A 21,040-nucleotide genomic window follows, 5' to 3' on the forward strand; every position below is an offset into this window, starting at 1 on the left:
TTAAAAAAAATAATCAGGTTTTAGTTTGGTCTGGAAATGATGCTGCCGCTATTCTATCAGAACCCCCCTTCCCAGCCTCTCAGGAAAGCTAAGGGGTGCCGTGAGCGCGATCTTGTTCCTTAGGATTGGTTTCCCAGCACTCAGCAGCCTCTGTAATGAGCATTCATTTTGCGACTTAATCAGTACTGTGGCTTTTCCAGCATTTCATCTTTAGTGTCCTCATGTAGCCGCTATTGATTGTGAGGTCTTTGTAGATGTCACTGTCGTGCTCGGCCGTGTGCATGTTTTACTTTGTCGCTGACCTTTTTGCTCCTCCAAGAGCATTCTTACCTCCAACATAACCTTGGTCAAACATGAAGCACTCACTATTTCAGAGTTAGTTTTCTGTGGGAGAAATCAGGAAACATTTTCCTTTTAGTCAGTATGCAAGTTTGAATATGTCAAAGTATGGAAGAAGGTCGGGACATGTTTTATAGGCATGGCTGGACTCTTATTTTATTGGTTATATTCCAATATATAGACATTTAATAAATCATTTGAGGGAAGTAAAAATAAGATATCTACTCAGTAGAATCACTATTTAGATAGAGAGATGATAGCTGTGTAATTGGCAGGATAGAGAGGGGAGTAACTTGTAATTGAGCAGAAATTTTATTTGGAGCTCCCTAATAGCCAAAGCAAAAAAAAAAGGGGGAGGGGGACAAACCTACAAACTATTCTATAATCTAGTAAAAGAAATACCTTTATAAAAATATGGTATGGATGTTTTCCTAGCCTCAAACTGAAAGAGGTATTTACTATGTAAATCTTCTAAAGGCCATGGAATGACAAAGTGAAAATTCTAGGACAGAGCGGGTGGGTTAGGAAGCTTGAGCAGCCAGCTGCGCGGTGAGAACAAATGGCAGAGATGAGTTCGACACATTTGTGCCTCAGGTACACTTGAATCTCTGGGATGTTTTTTCTACCACACAGAGGTTTGTGGGAAGGCTAAGCGTGAGGTCGCAAAGCAGAGAAAGCAGGCATCTAAGAGAAGCAGAGGCAGCCTGAGGTTTGCAGAGCTCAGGTCCCAGGTTAGTTGGTATCTGCCCCAGAGGCCAGTGAAGCACATTTTTCTTCAGAATTTTTCTTATGGATCTAACGGGTACTCCCTCTTTTCACGTAGACTTGTGGCTGACCAAACTGACATTTCAAAGAGCAGTGAGGGCCTTTTGGAAAACACTGGGCAGCTTAAACAGGATGCAACGATAATAATAATCTTACCCATTATGCATTTTTCTTTATTTCTTTTTGTCTGTAGGAAAAATAAGAGCTCTAGCCCAGCTCACCCACTCCCCTTTGTAATTGGCTTCAGTTGCAGAGCAAGCAGTGGGCGGTGGTGCATTCAGGAGCAGATCTCACTTTCCTACAAGGACAGATTGTTCAGAGCTGTCCAGTGTTGTAGTCAGCAGTCATCCAGGGGCAGAACAGAGCTGCGCTGAAGCTATTCTTGAAGTCAGCCTCGTATTTATATCTTCAGGATCTTTCTTTTTTGCTCTCTATGCCCTTCTCTCTCCACGCCCACATCTCTGCAGCATGAGGCATCTCTACGTAACGTAGGTGGGCGGGAAAGGCCTTTGCAGCCAGAACACCCAGCGTCCCCAGGTTGTCTGCCCAGATGCTGCAGATGAAATAAATGAGGAAGAACATGCCCTGGTGCTTTGTGAGCTGAGGCTTCCGACTGGACCCGAGCGGGTCTGTAGCTCCCCCATGGAGATAGGAGTGAGGAGTGAGGCCAAAGGAGGCGCCACAGCAGAGTGGCCCAACGGTTTAAGTTAGAACTTCCTGTTTGTGGTTGACTGTTAGACTGTTGTAATGATCAGCCACGTTCCTATACAAATGAAAGAACAGAATTCCAGAGCTTTGTATCGATGAGGGATTAGCCAGCGTTTCTGGATTGCACCCACGTTGTACCAGTTTCTTTTGTAGGAGACGGTCTAACATTTCCCAAGGTTCATCCCAATTTTGTCCTTTTTCCATCAGCACTTTTCCAAATTGTCCTCGGGTTTCATTTTTAGAAGTTCTGGTTTTAGTTGTACATTTGTGACTTACTTGGTAAATCTCTTTGTTTTGAAAGGATTCCTTTTGAAGTGTCAAGACATACTAGAATCTTGTTTTTTTTAAAGGTCCAGGATAGTATCTTTCAAAAGACAGAAAACGAGTCACGATGGAGCTTAGCTCCATCACCACAATTTCTAGGTTGATATGCCAATAATTTCAGTCATCAGCCCTGTTACGGTTTTGTAAAACCCAAGGAGCCGAAAAGTCTAACAGGTGAACAGCCAAACTCTTTGCCACTAAGTTTTCTCGATCCTGTGTCTGTATATTAACAGGAAATAAATCCACTTACTTCTCAATCACATTAAAATGAAAATGTTCATAAAAGCCGTTTAACACTCAGGAAGCCTTCCTGGGCCTTTTATAAAGAGCCTTTTGACTTTGTTCCATTTGGAGTTTAAAATGCAGAGCTGACTTTGGGGAGAAATTAACTCTGAAGAGTCCACATGGTTCAAGCAGGGCTGTCAGAAAACCATACTTAGGAGGAGGAAAGAGTTTTCACAACTGCAGTATTTTTAAGGACTCTGGTCAGTGAAGGAACCATGGCCCGGGGGTTTGTGGTTTCTTAAAAGTCTGTACACAGTTTGCCAGCACGGCCCCAGGGCATTGAGCAGTGCCCCAAAGCAGAGCAAACTTCTACTAGGAACGTTTTCCAGCATGCTCTTGAAATTGTAGCAAAACTTGGCCTTTTCACTTCCCGAGGGATTTCCAGCTAATCTGTTTTTCAGTCCCATAATCAGCATCACGCAGAATTATTAAACTTGAGGTCTGTGTTTGGTTTTAAGGTCCAACCGGAATATTAGCCACCTCAGAGTCCAAATCCATGCCTGTGTTGGGTTCTGTATCCAGTGTAGCAAAAACAGCCTTGAACAAGAAAACTCTGGAGGCAGAATTCAACAGCCCATCCCGCCCAGCACCTGAGCCGGGTGACGGGCCGTGTAAATTGGAAGGCGGCACACGTTCCAAGGTTACATTTCAGTAAGTAATGATGCTCCTTACTAAACGGTGTGTGGAAGAATCTGTGATAACTAACTCGGGGGTTACTCTGCTTGATTTCTCTTTAGAGAGGTTTTGACTTGGCTAGCCAATAAGTATTCTTCCTTCCTTCCTTCATGAGCCAACTTTTGATTCCAGGCTCTTAGCTCTGAGATCTTCTTCCCATCCAAAGCAGATATGTGTGAAGACAATTTGTGCCCCTCAACTGGTTTGGTAACCTGGTGCTGCTTCTGCGTGAAGGTTGACTTGGGTAATAATTATTCAGCATCAGAAGACAATCCTTCTTTCAAGATTAAGTGCTTACATCATCCCTCTTAATGGTTCACGAGCAGCTGAAGAAGATACTAGCTCTTTGGGAAGAACTAGATCCTCAAACATACTTTGAAGGGTACCTTATTTTCTGGTCCTCACTGAAAGGTGAGCCTTCATATTTCTCTGTCCCGAGAATGAAAACGTGCCGTGTAAAGGTTTGTCTCTATAGACTTGCTTGAAAGGGACACTTTGCCACAGAGTTAATCCTGCTATTGAGTGTGTTTCTGACAGAGCTGGTGGAGGATCGGTTTGTTTTATAACAATGGCAGGCTCTTTTTTGAAATTAGTCTAGTTTTGCTTTAGTTCCCTTGCCAGAATGTCAGGAGGTTTGTCACCTGAAGAAAAGGAAGAGGTGAGACACATCAGATCAGCCGATGGTAATTGTAATCACAGTTAATTAAACCTCTGATTTCCTGTTCTATCGGGAGAGAAAGAACCCTTCTTTGTACCTCTACCTGTCTTCGTTTAAAAGGTGAAACCTGGACGAATGAAGTTGAAATTCAATTTAGATCTATTTTTGCCAACTGGTATTTTCTTCCATTCTTGCATTTCTCATCGGTACTATTAACTACCCCCCCCCTTTGGAATGAATGGCCTTCTTATCTGATTTACAGTTTTATCTAATTCCATTGTGTTTAAAAGGCACACTTCCTCCTGCAGTCACATGTTTCTTTTCACTACAGCCACTCAAACAGTCCTGACAGAAAGATGATCTATATTCATTCTTCATCTTTCCTGTTAGATTTGTTTAACATCTAATTGGACGTCAGCAATCGGGCTGCATTGGAACCAATATCCAGGCACAAAAGCAATTTGGCTGAGACAAGTTCGTTTCTGAGAGATGCTTCACTGTGTGTGTATAGATTTTTTTTTCCTTTACCATTTTCCACAGATAATCTTAATCAGAAAATACTGCAACTCCTTCTTCCTTTTGTCTGCCTTTTATTCTCCAAAAGTAAGTGGAAATTACATTCCCAAGAAAGGAAATGAAATAATTGCAGGCCCAAGGTCTGCAGAATGTGTTGAATCGACAGTGAAAAGGATCCGTGTGCTGACAGACGCAGTTGTTAGAATCCATAAAGGCCTCTGTGAGGCTTAATTTATTTCTCATCTTGCTTGTTCAATGACTGCTCAAGAGACACATTTCAATTTAATTTATCTACTTAAAGCACTAATACAAATACTCTGTACTGCTGTGTTAACTTTCAAACTTTGAAACCTAATGCTTGATTATTCCGTTCTTGACATTCTGCAGCTGAAATAGCCAATGCCATGCATTTTCACAGAAGAAAGCCATTTAACAAAGACGAGTGCCTTTCTGAAAAATCGGTTTAAGGACCATTAGACTCTCCAGATGAATCCGAGTATTTTGTGTACGTGCATGGTAATTATTCACTTCGTTCGTGGTTAAACCTGGCTTCTCAACGAGGAGAAGAAGTTTAACATAATTTAGTTATATGTAAGCTGTGAAAGTAAAAACTCACGTGATGTATCAGGATTGCCTGAAACCAGTCTCACTGCCAGGAATGAAAAGGATTATTTTCAGGGCTGTTTCTGACTGTCGATAACTAGTAAGTTTATTCCATTTTACAAACTGTAAGGTGGAGGCAAACCACATTGTCTTGTCTCATAGACCTGAGTTGTCCAACACTTGGAAGTTGGGTCAGCAGTTAAAAGTGAAATGTTTCCTTTGCTTTTTAAAACAGTCTTTGCACTCTAGTAATTGCATCTTTATATTGATCTGTAGAGAGACTACCGAATTGTTTTAGGTGAGTGGCACTGTTGGCTCTCGACAGGGAATCAAGGTCAAGGAGTTAATTACAGTACCCTCTAGTACTTACATTATTACACACACACACCCCAGTCCCTTCTAATCTTACCCTCTCCTCCTCCCTCCACTCTGGCCTCTCCGTCCAGGTTTGGATCCACTCTTCCCTTTACCTTTGCTGCCCCCTCTGCCCGGAATGTCTTTTCCCCAAGTTACATGACCTCCTATCTCAACCTCCATCATTTCTTTGCTCAATGTCATCTTTTAAATGAGGCCAACCCCTACCCCAATATTCAAAATGATAACTCGTCTTCCTCTAAACTTTGGTTCCTCCTTAACCTGCTCCGTTCTTCCCCCACAGTTGTTATCTTCCAATGTACTATGTGCTTCATTTATTATACCTAATGCTTATTCTCTCTGTCCCTGCTAGGATGTAAGCTCCATGAGGGTAGGGATTTTTTTGTGTTTTGTTCCCAGGCATATCTCAAATACCTGGAAAAAGTTCTTGCATTATGGTCGGCTCTCAGTAAACATTTGTTGAATAAATGAACAGCATGAGTACATTTTTAGTATCCACAAAGCAGCAGAGCATCAATTAAAGTACTCAGTTACCCAGCATCCGCCATGATTCAGCAGTTATGCAGATTCATAAGCCGAATGTTAGAGACTTTTGTTTGTTGGTTTTGTTTGGCTTGTCTGGTTTTTCGAACATTTTTTAAGTGCCTAGGAGTCATTTCGATCCAGCTCAGTCTTGCATATCTTCTGCATCTTCGTACTGAAACAAGATAAAGTTATCAACGGCAACAGAATGCCCCTTTGTAGAAGAAAGATTCAGGTATGCTCATTTGATTGGCCTCAGGTAGGCCAGGAAAGTGTGCTAATTTACTAAAAAATGTTTTAAAATCAGAGTAGAAGCAAGGTTTGCTGCATAAGATCTTTGCTTAACCAAAAAATTAGTTAACATCAAGCTATTCCTAAAAACTTTTATTTTAATAAATTCCTAAAATCGACATATATGTGTGTGGTCCAAATAATTGAGTTAACTTCTGTCTGGTAAATTGTAGAGCCAGAGATACATACAATATATGGGTTTATTTCCTAGGGACTTGGGAGAAGGCAGGAGACACCATTAATACTTAATTACAAGGATTAATTAAAATGAACATTTTTGTCACCAGCCTAAACAAAGCAAGGTGCTTTTTGAAGACAAAGAAGAAAAAGATAGGACTTGGAAAAGCGTCATTGTTTCTATTTTGATAATAGTGTTAGAAGTATCTATGTGCTGTTAATTATTTCTAATAACTATATACTATCTAGTAACAATTTCTTAAATGGAGCAGTGAATCTGAATTTTGGTGGGTTATAATTCAGACAAGAATTAAGCTCGCAAACTCCCTTGATGCTGTGAGAGGTAAGGACCTGGCCAGAGCAGACGAGCAGCAGGAACCTGGCTTTGCTTTCACACTCCCTCCTGTGGGTCTAGAATAATCCAGCAGTTTCAGTGTAATGAGACTCACTGATTCAAGCTAATCTCAATGGGTGGGATGTTGAATATAAAGTAGAGAACATTCCAGACTGTAGAATTGTTTTAAAGGTAACTATTTTCTTACTTTTGGACAGCTGCAGTACCTGGACACAGGCTGCATGTTGCACAGGGTCAGAAAAACTGGAATAGTGTGAGTTTCCACCAGTAAAAGCCTGTAGACTGGACAGGGCAGTGACAACGATGGGCAGTGACAACGATGGGCAGTGCGATTCATTTTCTAAACCCACACCTGTCCCTAGCACACAGTGTGGCAAGTGGATGGGGCTATTTCCAGAACTGAATTCTATAGTCAGGTAGCCGAGGTGGAATTCTGACCTTGGGGTTGCCATTTAGTGTCTCTGTGACCTTGAGAGAGTTATTTCATCCATGGCTCTGTTTCCTGATCTGTACAATGAGGGTGATAACGCCTACCTTGTAGGGTTGTCTTGTAAGTTAAATAACATCTGAAATGTATTGCAATGAACTCCCCTTCTACCTCATGTTAAGAGTATATTGCTGAGCCGTTACTGTGTAATCAGGGACTAAAGTTAGAGTTGAAAGCTTAGATACTGGACCCCTGGGTTATAAACTTGGCCAGTTTCCTTGGGGAAGTCACGTAACGTCTCTGTTTTGTTTTTTTGTGGTGTTTTTTTCTAGCCTAAAATTGAGGCGTGTAGGTTAGGTACTCTCCAGATTCCCTTTCAGCTCTAGAACCCCCATAATTCCTCACTAATGTGGTGGCTTCGTTAAAAAAAAGTTTACGGTTAAGGTAAGGAACAAGAAGAGTTAAGTGTATGTTCTACCTACAACATGTCTCTCCATACATTAAAACACTCAAACCTAGAAATGTAAAATACCTCATTTTAAATGGCATCATCAGAACTTATAAACCCCAATCAAAGTGACTGTGACCCTTCAGAGTGCTACTCACTCATTCCAGCCCTGTCACTGTCGCCCCAGGGGCCTTGATACCTGGTCACAGATGGGGCAAGTGGGTGAAACGTGGAGTGGTATAAGGGCCACTCCGCCGGCTGTGTAATTGTGAGAGCTAGTGTCCGTATTTATTGTGGTCAAACAATGACATGGCTCATTTTATAATCCCCACTGCGTGTCCAACATGCGCGTATGTTTCCAAATGACTTAGGCTTTTGAACATGGATGCAGTTTTGGGAAATAGCCATGCGTTTCCCAACCGCAGGTGCAGAAAAGTGCCGGGTGGGTTCAGCCAGGTCAGAGCTCGGGGCTATTCAGACCAGTGCCCAGCCTTTGTTCTTTCCCTCCAGTGGGCTTGGCTAGTGTCAGAGTCACGCCTTCTGGGCCGTGGATGGATGGGTAACTAGGAAGTGTGTACTTTAGAGACAACACGAGTTGAGCCGTAAGTGACAAGTGCAGTGCACCTACATCTGAGTAACATCGTCTTCCGTTTTAATCCTCGCAACACGTTAGCTCTGTCGGCAGTGGAATGCAGCGAATGTGTTCCTGATGTAGGTGGAGTAAACTGGGGACCCATTTTGAGGGTACAAGCCGACATTGTATTATACGTGTTTGCTCTTTTTTAGTTAGTGTTTCCTGTTACTCTTCATCAGTATTTATTTATGTATATCCGTAGGTGATACCACACATCGTGCTTGAGTTGTGGGCGGCAGGGCGTCTGTGTTGGTTGGAGATGGAGGCCGTGGGTAATGGAACCAGTGTCTGGTTTGGAAGTTCAGGATTTTGGAATTTGCTTTTGTGATGTTAGGTAGTGCGGTCCACTATTATTTATGAAAGCCAGGTACTTCCCTGAATAGTTTTAATTCTCCCAAATGTACAGAATGGACATATCTCCATTTTAAAGATAGAAAACTGAGGCTCTGTGAGGCAAACAATTTGCCCACAATTCTATTCCTAATCAATAGTTGGGTCAGATTTTATTTGAACCTGTTCACTCTATCTCCAGAGCCCATGCTTTTGAAATATAGCATACTGCATTGAGTGTACTAAAACTTGAGGAATGGAGGGAAGACAGTGACCTTGAGGTTTCTTCTACGGAAAGCACGATGCCCCAGTGAAATCCCTCCATCAGCCCTGTGGTGCTCACACCTGGCCCCGCCCACCCTGGTAACCCGACAGGCGCTGCCTTCCTGTCTCTCTCCCTCTTCCTAAGGTCAACCCGAGCATCTAAAATTTCTCTTGCCAAGGGAAGGAAGTGTTGCCTAGTGAAACAAAGAATTCTGAAAGGAGAGCCAGTCTGAATTAACACAAAGATTTAGAGTACTCAGACAGAAATTATTTTACTGTTTTTCATGTCAGACATCCAACAAAGGGCCAATGCTTTACAAGTAAACTTTGGAAATTACCATATCAGGATACCAGCCTAAGCTACTTTAGTCTTTGGCATAAATTTAATTTACACATTTTTTAATTTAATGATATTTCAGAATACTGAAGAATAATTTATTCCCAGAAGTCGATCACCTTTACAAAAATATCTGACTCTATCATTGGATGATATAATACAATGTAGGGCGGAATCACTGCTAATCCTGTTGTTTCATACACTCTACAGCCCACATATATATAAATGTTATTGTTGTATTCACTTTATGCTGTGCCTCTTTGAGGCGGCTCCTTCTTTGGTTGCTTACCAGCCAGCTCCTTGACATTTTCCTTAGTGTCCATGGGTCATCTTATGTGGTAGGACATCTCTGTTACAAATAGGGCAGGACGAGTGGGCCTTCGGCGTGGAGGAAGAGGCGAGCGGATCTTAAGAGTTCTGTGTTACAATCAGGCACAGGTCCGAGAGTGTCATATCTTCTTGTCCTCTGGCTTTTTTGACTCTTAATATCTGGATGCAGCCCTACTTGTCAGTAATGAGCTTTAATCATCCAGGGGCACTTTTTTTCATTGGTTACTTTCTGGAAGCTGAATGTCTCCCTGACAGTTTCAACTAAGCAAAGCAGCCAACCTCAAAGATGATTTTTCCATTCCATCCAGTTATCGTAGTTCTGTGAAACTTTGCTCCGAAGGTGGGAATCCCTTTGAACGGGAGCTCAGGTTCCGCTGTAATGGGTGCGATCTGAGTGATTTCATAGCCGTGTCCTCATCCTCAAAGAGGCTTTTGAGCCCCGACTGCCACAGGCCCACCCGGTCACTGCTTCCCTAGTTCGTCCTGCTGCCCTTCAGTCCCAGATCCCCTCAGAACTCTCTGCTTTAGCAAGCTCTTTTCAGTTTCCCTTTTAACTACCAGATAGGCAGCTAGCTTGCCTTTTTTTTGTTTAGGAGGTCAAAACAGGTCACATTGTGTCCTGAAAGAATTTAGAAAACAACAAAAAAACCATGTAGCAATTACAGGGCTTCCATTTCAATAGAAAACTGTCCATTTCCAATGAAACAATTTTTGTTTTAATTTGCATTTAATTTCTAGTTATAGCATCTCTAAATACATGTGACTTTTGGCCCCACAGAGATTTATTTTTGTAGAGTTCATCTCGTTTGAGCCATTAACTGAATACCAAGGGTAGCTGATAAAAGAGAAATTTTAGATGTCTCTGGGTTAGTGCGATTAGTCAAACATTTCTGTGAAGGAAAATAATGGAATTGCCTTTCAGAGGGTTTTGAATTAAAAGTAAGATTGATTTCATCACTGTTTGACCTCTGACTGGTCTCTTCAGTTTTGCTTCATTATTTCCAGTGTGAAACTAATGTGGAAAAATGAAATTGGAAAGCACTGCTCCTTTGGATTGGAGCTAGAAAATCTGCACCTTTGATGTGTGTTACCAAGTAGCAGTTGAGATTCTTAACTTACTTTTAGGGAAACTCGGCTTAAATTATCCTCTCAAATATTGATCTCAGCTAGAAACTCACTTGGCAGGTCATGTAACAAACTGTTCCTGGAGAGAAGTTTGGTTCAACAGTCAGAGAACAGAAGAGTTCTTTCAGCCCCCACGATGGAAAAGGGTGCGTTTTCTTTCAGCAGCCCCACCGCCAGCACTTCCCCACCCCCACCTCTCCTTTTCTGTGTGAGTGTGCGTGAGTGTGCGTGCGTGTGTGCACGGTGCAAAGGGGGGAATGGAGGGCACCTTCCCGGTACTTAGTAGACATTTGTTTCTGACAAGAGACTGCTAGCTAGCAGAATGGACTGTGTGGAAGTTACCGCTTAATCTGGTGCTCTTACACAATTAAAGGATTTTGTCTGCTCTCAACGGTAATCTCAGTGCTGCTGAATTGGGGACTGACAGTGCAGGAAACGGCTCCGCGCGGCCAAGCGCCACCACAAAGCCGCTCCCCGTGCGCCTGCACACGGACCATTAGGTTTTAACAACAAAATTAGCAGACAACTGGATGTTCTGGAAGTTGAGATCCCCCTCACTTAGTCTTTTCTTCCTACCCCCCAAGGAGTTACCCTGTGGACTGCCCGGAAGATCTGCCGGGCACTTTTGTGCCCCCCCCCCCATGTTCTGAGCTGCTGCAGGGACAGCAGCGTCTTCCAGGTCAATTGTGGAGGCTGCGTCACACCTGGTGTTGAAATGCTGCTGCAGAGAAAGTCTCAGTTCTCTCCAGCAATTAGTTGCCTTCTACCCTGTGCCTCTGGTGGCAAATACCTGTGATGTTAAGGGACTCGGCGTAAAATATGTCACTTCTCCATGGAGGAGCAAGTAGCTTTTGGTGTTTTGTAAGATTTTAAGAAACATCAGTAGCCTCTGCAGGGCTCGTGTTCCCTTGCGTTTGTATATAGTGGAGTATTTATTCAAGCAGAAGTAGCTGACTAAAGCTTAAATACAACTTCAGACTCAAGGACATGCTGACCTAAGTCCTAACACCTCATCAACACATTTCATTTGAAACATACTTTGTCATATAACTCTGTGAAGCAGCACACCAAATTCTTTGTGACGTCCCACCTCAAAAGAGAGCTCAAAGTGAGAGGAAATTTAGAGAAAAATCTTTACCAACTTAAAAATACTGTTCTGAAACTTAGAACGAAACTGGCAAGCATTCAGTGCATAGCCCCCTTTCTGAGGAGCCCGTGTTCCGTGTGGTCATTTTGTGGAGGACTTCATGTCTCTGAAAGTACTTCTCTTCCACAACAGTCCCTTTCACTAGCTGGGATCTGACTGGATTTTTCATGGTGACGGAAAGTTGTGCAAAATCACAAAAAGCCTGGAAAGTGGCCCCCAAGATGTTCTAACACGTTTCAGAATCTTTGCCTGACCTAAAACCAAATGAGTTCATGCGCCATCTGCATTGATTTTGCTGGTGAGACTGGTCCCGTTCGCTGCACCTGCATGGGCCAGTGTCGTGGGCATCTGTCAGTGTCCACAGCCCAGCCCCCACCACAGGAATAAAGACCTGGGACCAGGCTTGGCCGCGTGGTCTGCCGTGTCACCCTGTGCAGAGATGCCCGGGCTGCCATTACCGCCCCGTGAGGATGCAGAGGGCCGTGCCCACCACAGTCGCCTGTTAGAAAGGAATTCTCGTCCACCTTGAGGGCAGACCCCCGTCCAGAAGCTGCTGCCGGGTTTTCAGCCACGGCAGCCTCCTGTCGTTTCCCAGTTCTTTGTCAGAAAGTAAAATTACATCTGGTTTCCCCCTCGCACAGAAGCTGACCCACATGGGCGAACTCATTTATTCTTGGAGCTCAAATGGAGTTTCAGAAAGTACCCAAAGCCAAAAGAAATTAGCTTTGTTCTACCCGGATTCAATTTAAAAGTGTTACAATTGGTAATAATATAGGAAATGTCCTTTTATGCTTTGAAAGTCTATTTGGGGAAATTTTGGACAAGTGTTATTAAAATCTCCTGAAAAGTAGGGTGTCTGAGAGAAACACCAAAAACGACCTCCGTGGCAAAGCCACCCCCGTTGGCCACTGTTGTGACCAGATGAAGGGCTGGGGGTGGGGGCAGGTGGAGTAAGACTTATTTTTGCACAAGGGAAAATGGAGTGTGGACTTCCTTTTTGGAGTTTTCCCAGGAAACTACTTTATAAAGACAAATTGGAATCTTTCCGTTTTCTGTCCTTGAAGGTGGTAAATGTGATTGCAGCCTTACCCATTTTCGTTGTAAATGAAACGGAGTGCAGACCGTCCGGCTGTGCGTCACACTTGGACAGCTGCCACCGACTAATGCAGACGTCCCACTGGGAGACCGGGGAAGGACTATACTTTGATTCACCAGATTGTGTTAAATAGTCCAGCTGTTGCGATTTGAAAGATAGTTACCTCAGAAGTGAAATAGAAATGAACTTGGCATTTATGCCTCAAGCCATTTTTATACTGTTTGGCAATCAGCTTTTCAGAGGTAGCATTTTATAAAATAACTCACCGCTTAAAAGTTTCATTCACTGTAATGTTCAAAATGTCCCACCTTTATATTATCAGTAAAATTAAGCTTGAGTGATATGCAGAATTTGCATGAAATAAGCATTTCCCCCTCATTTCATGAGCTTTGATTGCATTCAATTGAGCTCAGAACCACATCGATTAGGGCTCTTTGGGGCATTAGTTAATTTGAATTGCAGCCACAATGTTAGCTAGAATGTTGTTGAACATAATTGGAACGTGGAAAGTTGATTTTGAAAGGAATTTCATTGAATGCAAACAATGATGTGCTTTTGAAAAAAGTAGAATGCTACATTTTCTCCTGATAATGCAGTCTGAGAAATCACCGAGTCCTTCAGAAAGTTCAGCTTGGGCGGTACTGTTTGTGATGGTTACGATTCTTCTGGTACCAGTGTAGTTCGGAGTCAGGTCTTTCCTTCTCTGGGCCTCACCTGTCCCGGGCCCACACTCTGGCAGGTTGGGAGATGTCGCTGCTCCCCGAAAGGGCACCCAGCTCGTGCCTGCACAGCCAGGCTTCTTCGTAGAGCAGCATATGTTGGCACATCGTCTCCTAGCTTTTATTTTTGTTTACGCCTTTTCTCTTTGTCTTGAAATAGCCCTTGGGCAGAGGATCTAAAATGACCTGTGAAAATATCTATGTGAATAGATTATAAATGACTACTGGTACATGGTGGTAAGAAAAAAATATCAGACAGGACATCGAGACTCCACAATTTTAGTCCTGTTGTCTGCTATTAACAAGTTGTATGCCCTAGGACATCGTTTCACGCACGTCTTTGGTGTCTTCATTTGACAGTGAAAAGGGATCAGAGATCCCTGTCACCATCCCATGATGTTAGTCTTACACTACCTCACCTGTAAAATCCAAGGTTACCTGGAGGTTTTGCAGGGTGCAGGTCTGCTGTACTTTTCGTGAGTGCTGAATTTTAATTCTTTGTTTGTGGTCATTGCCTTTAGCTGAAGAATCCAAGTAGAAAAATTGACCAGAATACTGTGCCTATCGGATTCCTATTGGATTATTGCATTTGAGTGCCTGGAATTTTTACGCTGGGGGAGTTAAGCTTCCGATTTAACCTCCTAAAAGCCACCACTGCGGTTGCCGAGAGCAGGAGCCTGGGTCCCTGGCAGTGTTACTGATGGGGCTTTCTGGCCCTTCCTTCCCATAGCAGGCAATGGAGCTGGTATGAAGCCTAGGAGGAAGGCTCCTTATTCCAGAGGGCACCCTGGGCTGCTACCCATGGGAACCAGGAATGGACCTGATTTCAACCCAGGAGGAACCCCTGATACAGGTCACAGAGGGGGAAAATAAAATAAAACAAAAAGCAAGGGTAGCTTGAAGAGATGGTCTTTATGTCTACTTATCTGAAAGATGCCTCCAAAATCAGGGATTCAGAAAGAAATTATTAAACCTGCCAAAATTAGCCTGTGGCATCATCATTTTTTAGGAGAAGATGCCTTTGGCAAACAGCATGGTGCTGTGGAAAAGCAGGTGCACGGCGTCGGAGCTCCTGATTGTCACTGAGGCTCTGCTGCTGCTGCTGAGCTGTGAACTCAGGCCAGACCTTTCCCCTCTCCAAACGTCATTTTCCTCACCTGTAAAAGGATAGGTTGGGCCAGATGGTCACCTCGGTCCCTTTTAGTGTTAACCCAAGTCAGTGCTCCCCAACCTTGAGAAGCTCATTACTCTCACTCGCAGTGCACAGATTCAGAGAAAGCACCCACTGTGCCAAGTTCAGTGCTGACCAACAAAGGAGCTCTCAACTGCAGCCTCAGGTGATTTAACAGTAGATTAATCTGCAGTTGAGAAGCTTACTTCAAGAAAGAGGAAGAATTCTTTGGACCAAGCCAATTCCAGGACAATTTCAGCCCGACAATACAAGGTTTCTGAGTTTTCAGTTCAATCAGCATTCATTTGTTGCTGTTGTGAAGCCCTGAGAGCACTTCCTGGAAGTGTTCGGCCTCCAACTGATGAAGAAAGCTTTCTTAGGACGTGTTCAGCACCCCTTCACCTGCAGACACACATGGGCATGGAAACATCCACACTAGTTCCGCAGAGGTGGTAAAGGTCGGTATGGGTTGATGGAATTCGCTCAGCTAGAATGAGATAAATACTCCTTTGCATGCTTAGGGCAGGTTGGCTGGCTTATGTACAGTGAGCTCAAACCCAGGATGGTGGAGACAAACTGGTGGCTTGAGCTGCAGGCTTTGTGGCTCTGACTGTAACTACCTAGCTAGGCTGGAGCTTCACTGCCTAGAATTCCCTTGTCCATTTCTGCTTCTCCGTTAGGGAAGCCGCACGAGAAATTTGCATGAGATTGAGGAGGCACAAGTCACATAGTGGTAGCCTTTTATTTTAATGATCTGAAGGTTCATGCTGTTCCAGTTCATGCATGTTGTCACCTAATTGGCATGTGGCAGCAGCTGGCCCTTGGTTTCTCCAGCTTCTTCAGCCCCAGGCCAGGTGCATGCGCATTTCTGAGAGGAAGGACCCTGGCTTATCCAGCAGGTGCTCTGCATATCGGATGTGGAGACTCTGAGAGAGCCCTGGCTCGTCTGCAGCTCTTGCCGCTTTCCGGTCTGCCAGAACTGCTGACTTCACGCCCAGCATCAGATGCAGAGGCAGCAAACTGGACCAGCCCCCCCCCCCCCCCCCCCCCCGCCATAGCTCCCTCCACTGCCTGCGGTCTGACTCCTGTTGTTAATCCCTCTGTCAGTTGCAGGGGTGGGCGTCTCTGACCACACCCCAATAGGTAAGGTCTTTGAGGTGCTGCCTGGTTCAGAGAAAGTCAAGCCAGGGAAACTATAGCCCATTCTGATTCCCAGAGTAGGGTAACAGACATCGTGAGAAGTGGATCCTCAGCCAAGGCAGATGAGCAGCACCTTGGTGATTTCTAATGGCAAGGGCATTGCCAAATCAAGAATCTGTCCTTACAGTAGCCTAGCCTGGTCACCCTTTTGCTTTACCATCTCCAAGGAAGACAGAGTTCTGCTCCCATCACTTAGCGATGTGAGCACGTCATGCAGCATAACCTGATAGCCAGACGGAGTGGCTTTCCCAGTTCGGATGACTCTCATAGCCCTGGTTGAACAGCAACCCAGCTGTGGTCACTGGGGCTGAGGGTTTCATACCTGTGGTGGGCTGTGCAGGCTGTTTCCTCTTAGTAGTTGCTCATTTGTCCTATTGTTCTTGTCATGTAAGAGAGACTTCCAGACCTACTCACACCAAAGCCTTGGTTCCTGCCCATTCGTCATGAGCCTTTCACACATTTAATCGGCATTCGCTCATTCACTAACTCCACAAGTGGGTCTGTGCTAGGTGTCAGCTGGTGTATACCTGTGAACAAAGCTGAACAGTCTGGTTTCGGGGTTGCTTGCACTGTACTTGCACAGTATTTACTTAGAACTGTAATAAGTCCAACAGTAAGGGACAGTGAGGAGTATTGAGTGGTACAAGAGTGTCTGGCCGCAGATCTGACCTTCTCCAAGAGTCAGGGAGTAGTAGTAGAAATCAGCGCCAGGTAAGGGGCTGGTAGAACCGTGGGCAGAGCCTGGCATCCAGAGGTGGGCGGGGGTGTGCTGGCGCACGGTGGACGTCCCAGCATTTACCAAGAAGACCAGGTAAGCCTGAATGGCCTTGCCCTGCCCACTTCCCACCCCTCGACCCTCAGGCACCAGGTCAGCAGCCCGGTACCTTCGGGGGGGCTCCCGACCGCAGTTCAGAGAGGAGGGGTGCCAGCTGCCTCATACCCTGACGCACGGCAGACGTGTTCCAGGACAGCCCCTTCCGTGAGGAAGCCGCCACCCCCTCAGCTTGCGAAGCAGCAGCTTCTGCATCGGAAGAGAGGAAAGGAAAGCTTCGGTGGGAAAAGAAACAGCATCTGCAAGTCAGTCAGAGATTTCTCCAGAAACATGATTCTTTTTAGAAAAAGGTTATGGTAATTTAGCATTTTAGCCGGTTCTCTGGGTTCTCCCATCAGCCTTTGTTCCTCCCCTCGGCCCCATTTCTGGAAGTCTCCCCCCAGATTTCTCCTCGTGTCTCAGTCGTCCATCAGTGGTGAGGGTGATGTGCTTCCCTTGTCTAGGCAGTCCCCTCAGGGCTAAGCTGCAACCACACGTGCCCAGGGACTCGAGGCAGGGGGTTCACTGGCCCCTGCCGGCTAAGTGAAGGCGGGACAGGAGTCCGGCCTCAGGCAGTGGGGAGGTCGGGCCGTGTCTGTGAGCTTGGCACTTCCTGCAAGGAGCATGTCATTAAGCAGGTAGGTGCATTGGGCTTTTTAACGCTCCTGTAGTGAACTGCTCTTGACTTTTTCTGCCTTCTTTTTTCTGGCCTTGTGCTCCTGATATGTAATCTAATAGCTTCAGTTTTTGAAATGGCTGGCACCTCAAAGACCACTTTGTGCATGTTGCTTAGACTGAGAACGGTTTTGGGTTTTTTGTTCGTCTGAATTCAGGCATACGAAAGAAGTGTTTTCTCTCTCTGCTTTTAATTTTTTGTTTACCTGCTCATCCCCTAGGCCTCCCAGTAGCACTGGATGGAGGAGACAGCATGTCAGCCGTGAGAAACAAGCTAAACCGGTTGTAGTTTTAGATCCTGTTTCCACACGTGAACCCCAAACCAAAGACCAGGTTGCTGCACAAGATCCAACTCAACGTGAGGATGGTGACGGCGAAATGAAACCAGAACACAAAGAAGACGGCGCTGAAAAACTAAGAGACGCAGACAGCTCCAACTGCTGACCCGTAACCCAGGAGGCTGGCGCATTGAGAAGCCCTCTCCAGTACGCACAGGAGTAGTTTCGGTGTATTGGCGAGGGCTCAAGACTTTCTGTTCTTATCACTGTATTCAGAATAGAGGTTCTTTCCTGACGTCACTTTTATAAGTAGTTCACCTATACAAATAAGTAAGCTGTTTAGCAAATTGCACATGCTATGTAGTTTTCTTAAATATTTATAGGGATAAGGTTTTTTTCTAATTATTGTGACTTTTTTTAGAAGGTTACAAACACTTCAGATGTTGCTATTTTTTTTGTTAATGTGCATACCACTATTGAAATGTAATGCTGAAAGTTTGCAGTGTTGTAGATACTTCGATAAACAGGATGAGTATCTTAAGATGATTCTAAAAGCCCCCAAATAAGCTTTTTTTTTTTTTTTATCTGATCCTCTTGATGGAGAAACTGTGTTAGCATGGGCATTGCGAAGCACTGTGGCAGACAAATTATTCTCTAGGATATACCGAGATAAACTTAAAATTCAGAGGCTGGCATCAAACCAGTAGTCCCATCGTCGGTGCGCACGTTGTTACCGGTGGGATGAAAACTACCTGCTACTGACTGGGTCCCGAGCCTCTGGAGGGCTTTGGTGGGAGTGCTCTGCTGGCCTGAATGCACCATGGAGGTGACAGTGCAGTACTTGACTTCAAGAGGGTGCTGTGCGCTGTGTGCTCGGTTCAGTGTTTTCTCGTGTACTGATGTGGCACAAGCACCGTATTTTCTCACAGGGCTTTATTTTCTCGCTTCACTGCTGTTCCACATGACACAGGTTTGTTGTTAGGTTTTGTTTTGTTTTGTTTCTGGTAAGAAATTAAGTGGTAGTTAGTCTCTAAAAATACAATGTTTTAGCCTACCACAGTGAATAAATAGAAATGTAATCAGGGATTTAAAAAAGAAAAAACAACTTACGCAGCGTTGCAAAGTTGATTGTTTCAAAATTGACGTTTATTTCAAATAAGTGGTAATGTGCTTGAATGCATTTTTTTATGACAGTGATTCAGTAACGGTAATTTTACTATTAAAGAAAGTGAAAGGTTTAGTTTTGTTGGCAGAGCTCAGCATGTAGCTGTCAGGTGTTTCTCAGTGAAGGGCAAAAGAAAATGATAGTAACAATTGCAATAGGTGTGCTGTGCTTTATTTTTGCACGTGTGCTAAGCATAGGCTTAAAGAGGTGGGCAGGCAGGTGAATGTACTTCCTAAGTTTGGAGATAATTATCTTTCTGTAGGTTTGTTATGCTTGACTGTTTCCATGTTCTCCCTATGACGGTTTGCCAGTTACCGGTTTACTCCTGGGAAATTAAAATGTAATGTTTTCAACTGTAACTTCCCCTAACTGAATAATACTGCCCTATGATACTCTACCTACCAACTGCATTAATTCACTTAAACAAGTTTTGTTATGCTGTGATTTGAAGTCTCCTCACCAGGCTTATTAAAAAAAAAAAAACACATCAACAGCATCTCATTAAAGGCCACTGTGGTTATTGACATTTTTGGTTGAGGTCCCCAAATTCAACATTCTTTTTAAAAAATGATGTGAGCGTTGATAGCCTGAGTGGCGTTTTTTATTGTTGTGCAAGTACCGTTGTCTCCATTTTCCCCTCACCACTGCCTCCCCCCGCATCCATCCCCACCTCCCACCCTCCATCCTATTCCCTTTGGCTTTGTCTGTGTGTCCTTCACACGTGCTCCTTGACGACCCAGCTTTAGTGATTTTTAATCATCCACAGAGTGGTTTCTTTTGAGGAATTTTACTCCTTGTTTCTTCATGCCCTTCCCCTTCCGGTGCCCATCCTCAGTCCACTGAGATGTATTGCGCACATTTAGGAATAGACGGATATATACCCTTACTCCCTGTCTCATCGTGCACTGAACAGACTAGTGCTGTTGGGAGAGCGTCGTCTCCAGGCTGAGGAGCGAGCCACGTGGGGAGGGATGTTAGCGAGGCCAGGCCAGGTTAGTGACCGGCAGTTGGAGTGTTCTCTGAGCGGTGTGCTTTCTTCCACTGTGACCACGTCATTTAAAACTAATCTGTTACCAGGGTGTTTGACGTAGGATTTCCCTTGCCTTTTTCTTCCTAGTTTCCCCCTCCTTCACATCAGTTTTTGGGAAGTTTTGCCCTTGCTGGGGTGCCGTAGTCAACAAGCAGGCTGGGACGGGGAGGCCTGGGGAGACCAGTGCTTGTATCTCCCAGGTGGGTTCTTAGCTCTTGGTGTAAAATTGTAGGCACCCTACTTACACTATTTTCAAGTTGGAAGGGACTGCCTTCCAGAAATTAGTCTCATTCTCAAAAATTGTTTACTCTGCCTTCTGTTTTAGAAACATGAATTATGTCCCATTTGCTGCAGAGTCATGTAATGCACATCGATGCGTTTTTATAGCCAGAGTGAGGCTCAGGGAGATTGGTGTTCTTGCTGATAAAAAAAAAGATAATGCCTCCCCTCTTCTGAAAGAAAACGAATTTTATGAAAACCCTAGCACTTCCACGTCTGAGCTAGTCTCCCACCCTCACCCAGCGTCAGCAGTCTGTGGAGACGGGGGTTGGCCGAGGTCCCCAGGGCTCTAACCGCCCCAGCTGTTTGGTCTGGGTAAAAGGACGGGTGTTCTGTTCCTGGCTGCTCACCAGTAAGTCCTCCTCCCTTCCCTGCTTTCAGTTACCAGCGAGACATTGGAAATGAGTGGTACAGGTAGGAATCATTGTTAATTATCTTTCCAGACCATTTTTAGGTTGGTATTCCAGATAGCAGAGTCTTGAAAAAACAGTTTGGACGATTTTTCCAAGTGCACTGCACATTCGACATGTCCCATCGCTTTTATCCTGGAGCAACTCTGGCTTACATGGAGTAGGTCGTGAGAGAGACAGTGGGTGCTCGTCCGTCATCGGCACTGACCTTGGAGGATCACCCGGCAGTCCTCACTCAGGGGCTGCCGTCTCCGAAAACAGAGTACCGCTAGTTTCTCGCATCTCGTTCATAGCTCATATCTTACATACGATATGTATGTTTTGTGTCCATCGTGTATTATGTAACAGAGAGAGAAAACAGAAACAGTACTTTTTATCACTTAAAAATTTAACTTAAGATGCTACCTGCCCATTGGTGACCCCACACCTCGAGTGAGGTACAGGCGAGTAGGCTGTGCTCTGGGTTGAAATTAAAGTGCTGATCTTGCTGAGGTCATGAATTACCTCCTCCATTAATTTAACGTAGCTCCTTATTTAGCTGCTCATTTTTTCCCTCTGGTCTCATTCCCTG

At 44.5% G+C, this 21,040-nt stretch overlaps 1 protein-coding gene across 3 annotated transcripts in view; it reads left to right on the top strand.

The window, feature by feature from the left end:
• SHTN1 (shootin 1) overlaps positions 1-19,244 on the top strand; it is a 95,293-nt gene extending 76,049 nt beyond the window's left edge. For 2 of the 3 annotated variants that reach the window (XM_037059675.1, XM_037059676.1), the window contains exons 16-17: positions 2,880-3,072; positions 17,529-19,244. In XM_037059675.1, the coding sequence (XP_036915570.1) occupies positions 2,880-3,072; positions 17,529-17,751 (416 nt within the window). In that variant the 3' untranslated portion in view covers positions 17,752-19,244. The remainder of the gene's footprint in view (positions 1-2,879; positions 3,073-17,528) is intronic. The other variant, XM_037059677.1, reaches the window with a different exon arrangement.
• The last annotated feature ends 1,796 nt before the right edge of the window (positions 19,245-21,040 follow it).

The sequence above is a fragment of the Sturnira hondurensis genome, unplaced genomic scaffold, assembly GCF_014824575.4.
Source record: "Sturnira hondurensis isolate 20B ecotype Veracruz unplaced genomic scaffold, ASM1482457v3 Scaffold0011253, whole genome shotgun sequence".
Lineage (NCBI taxonomy): Eukaryota > Metazoa > Chordata > Mammalia > Chiroptera > Phyllostomidae > Sturnira > Sturnira hondurensis.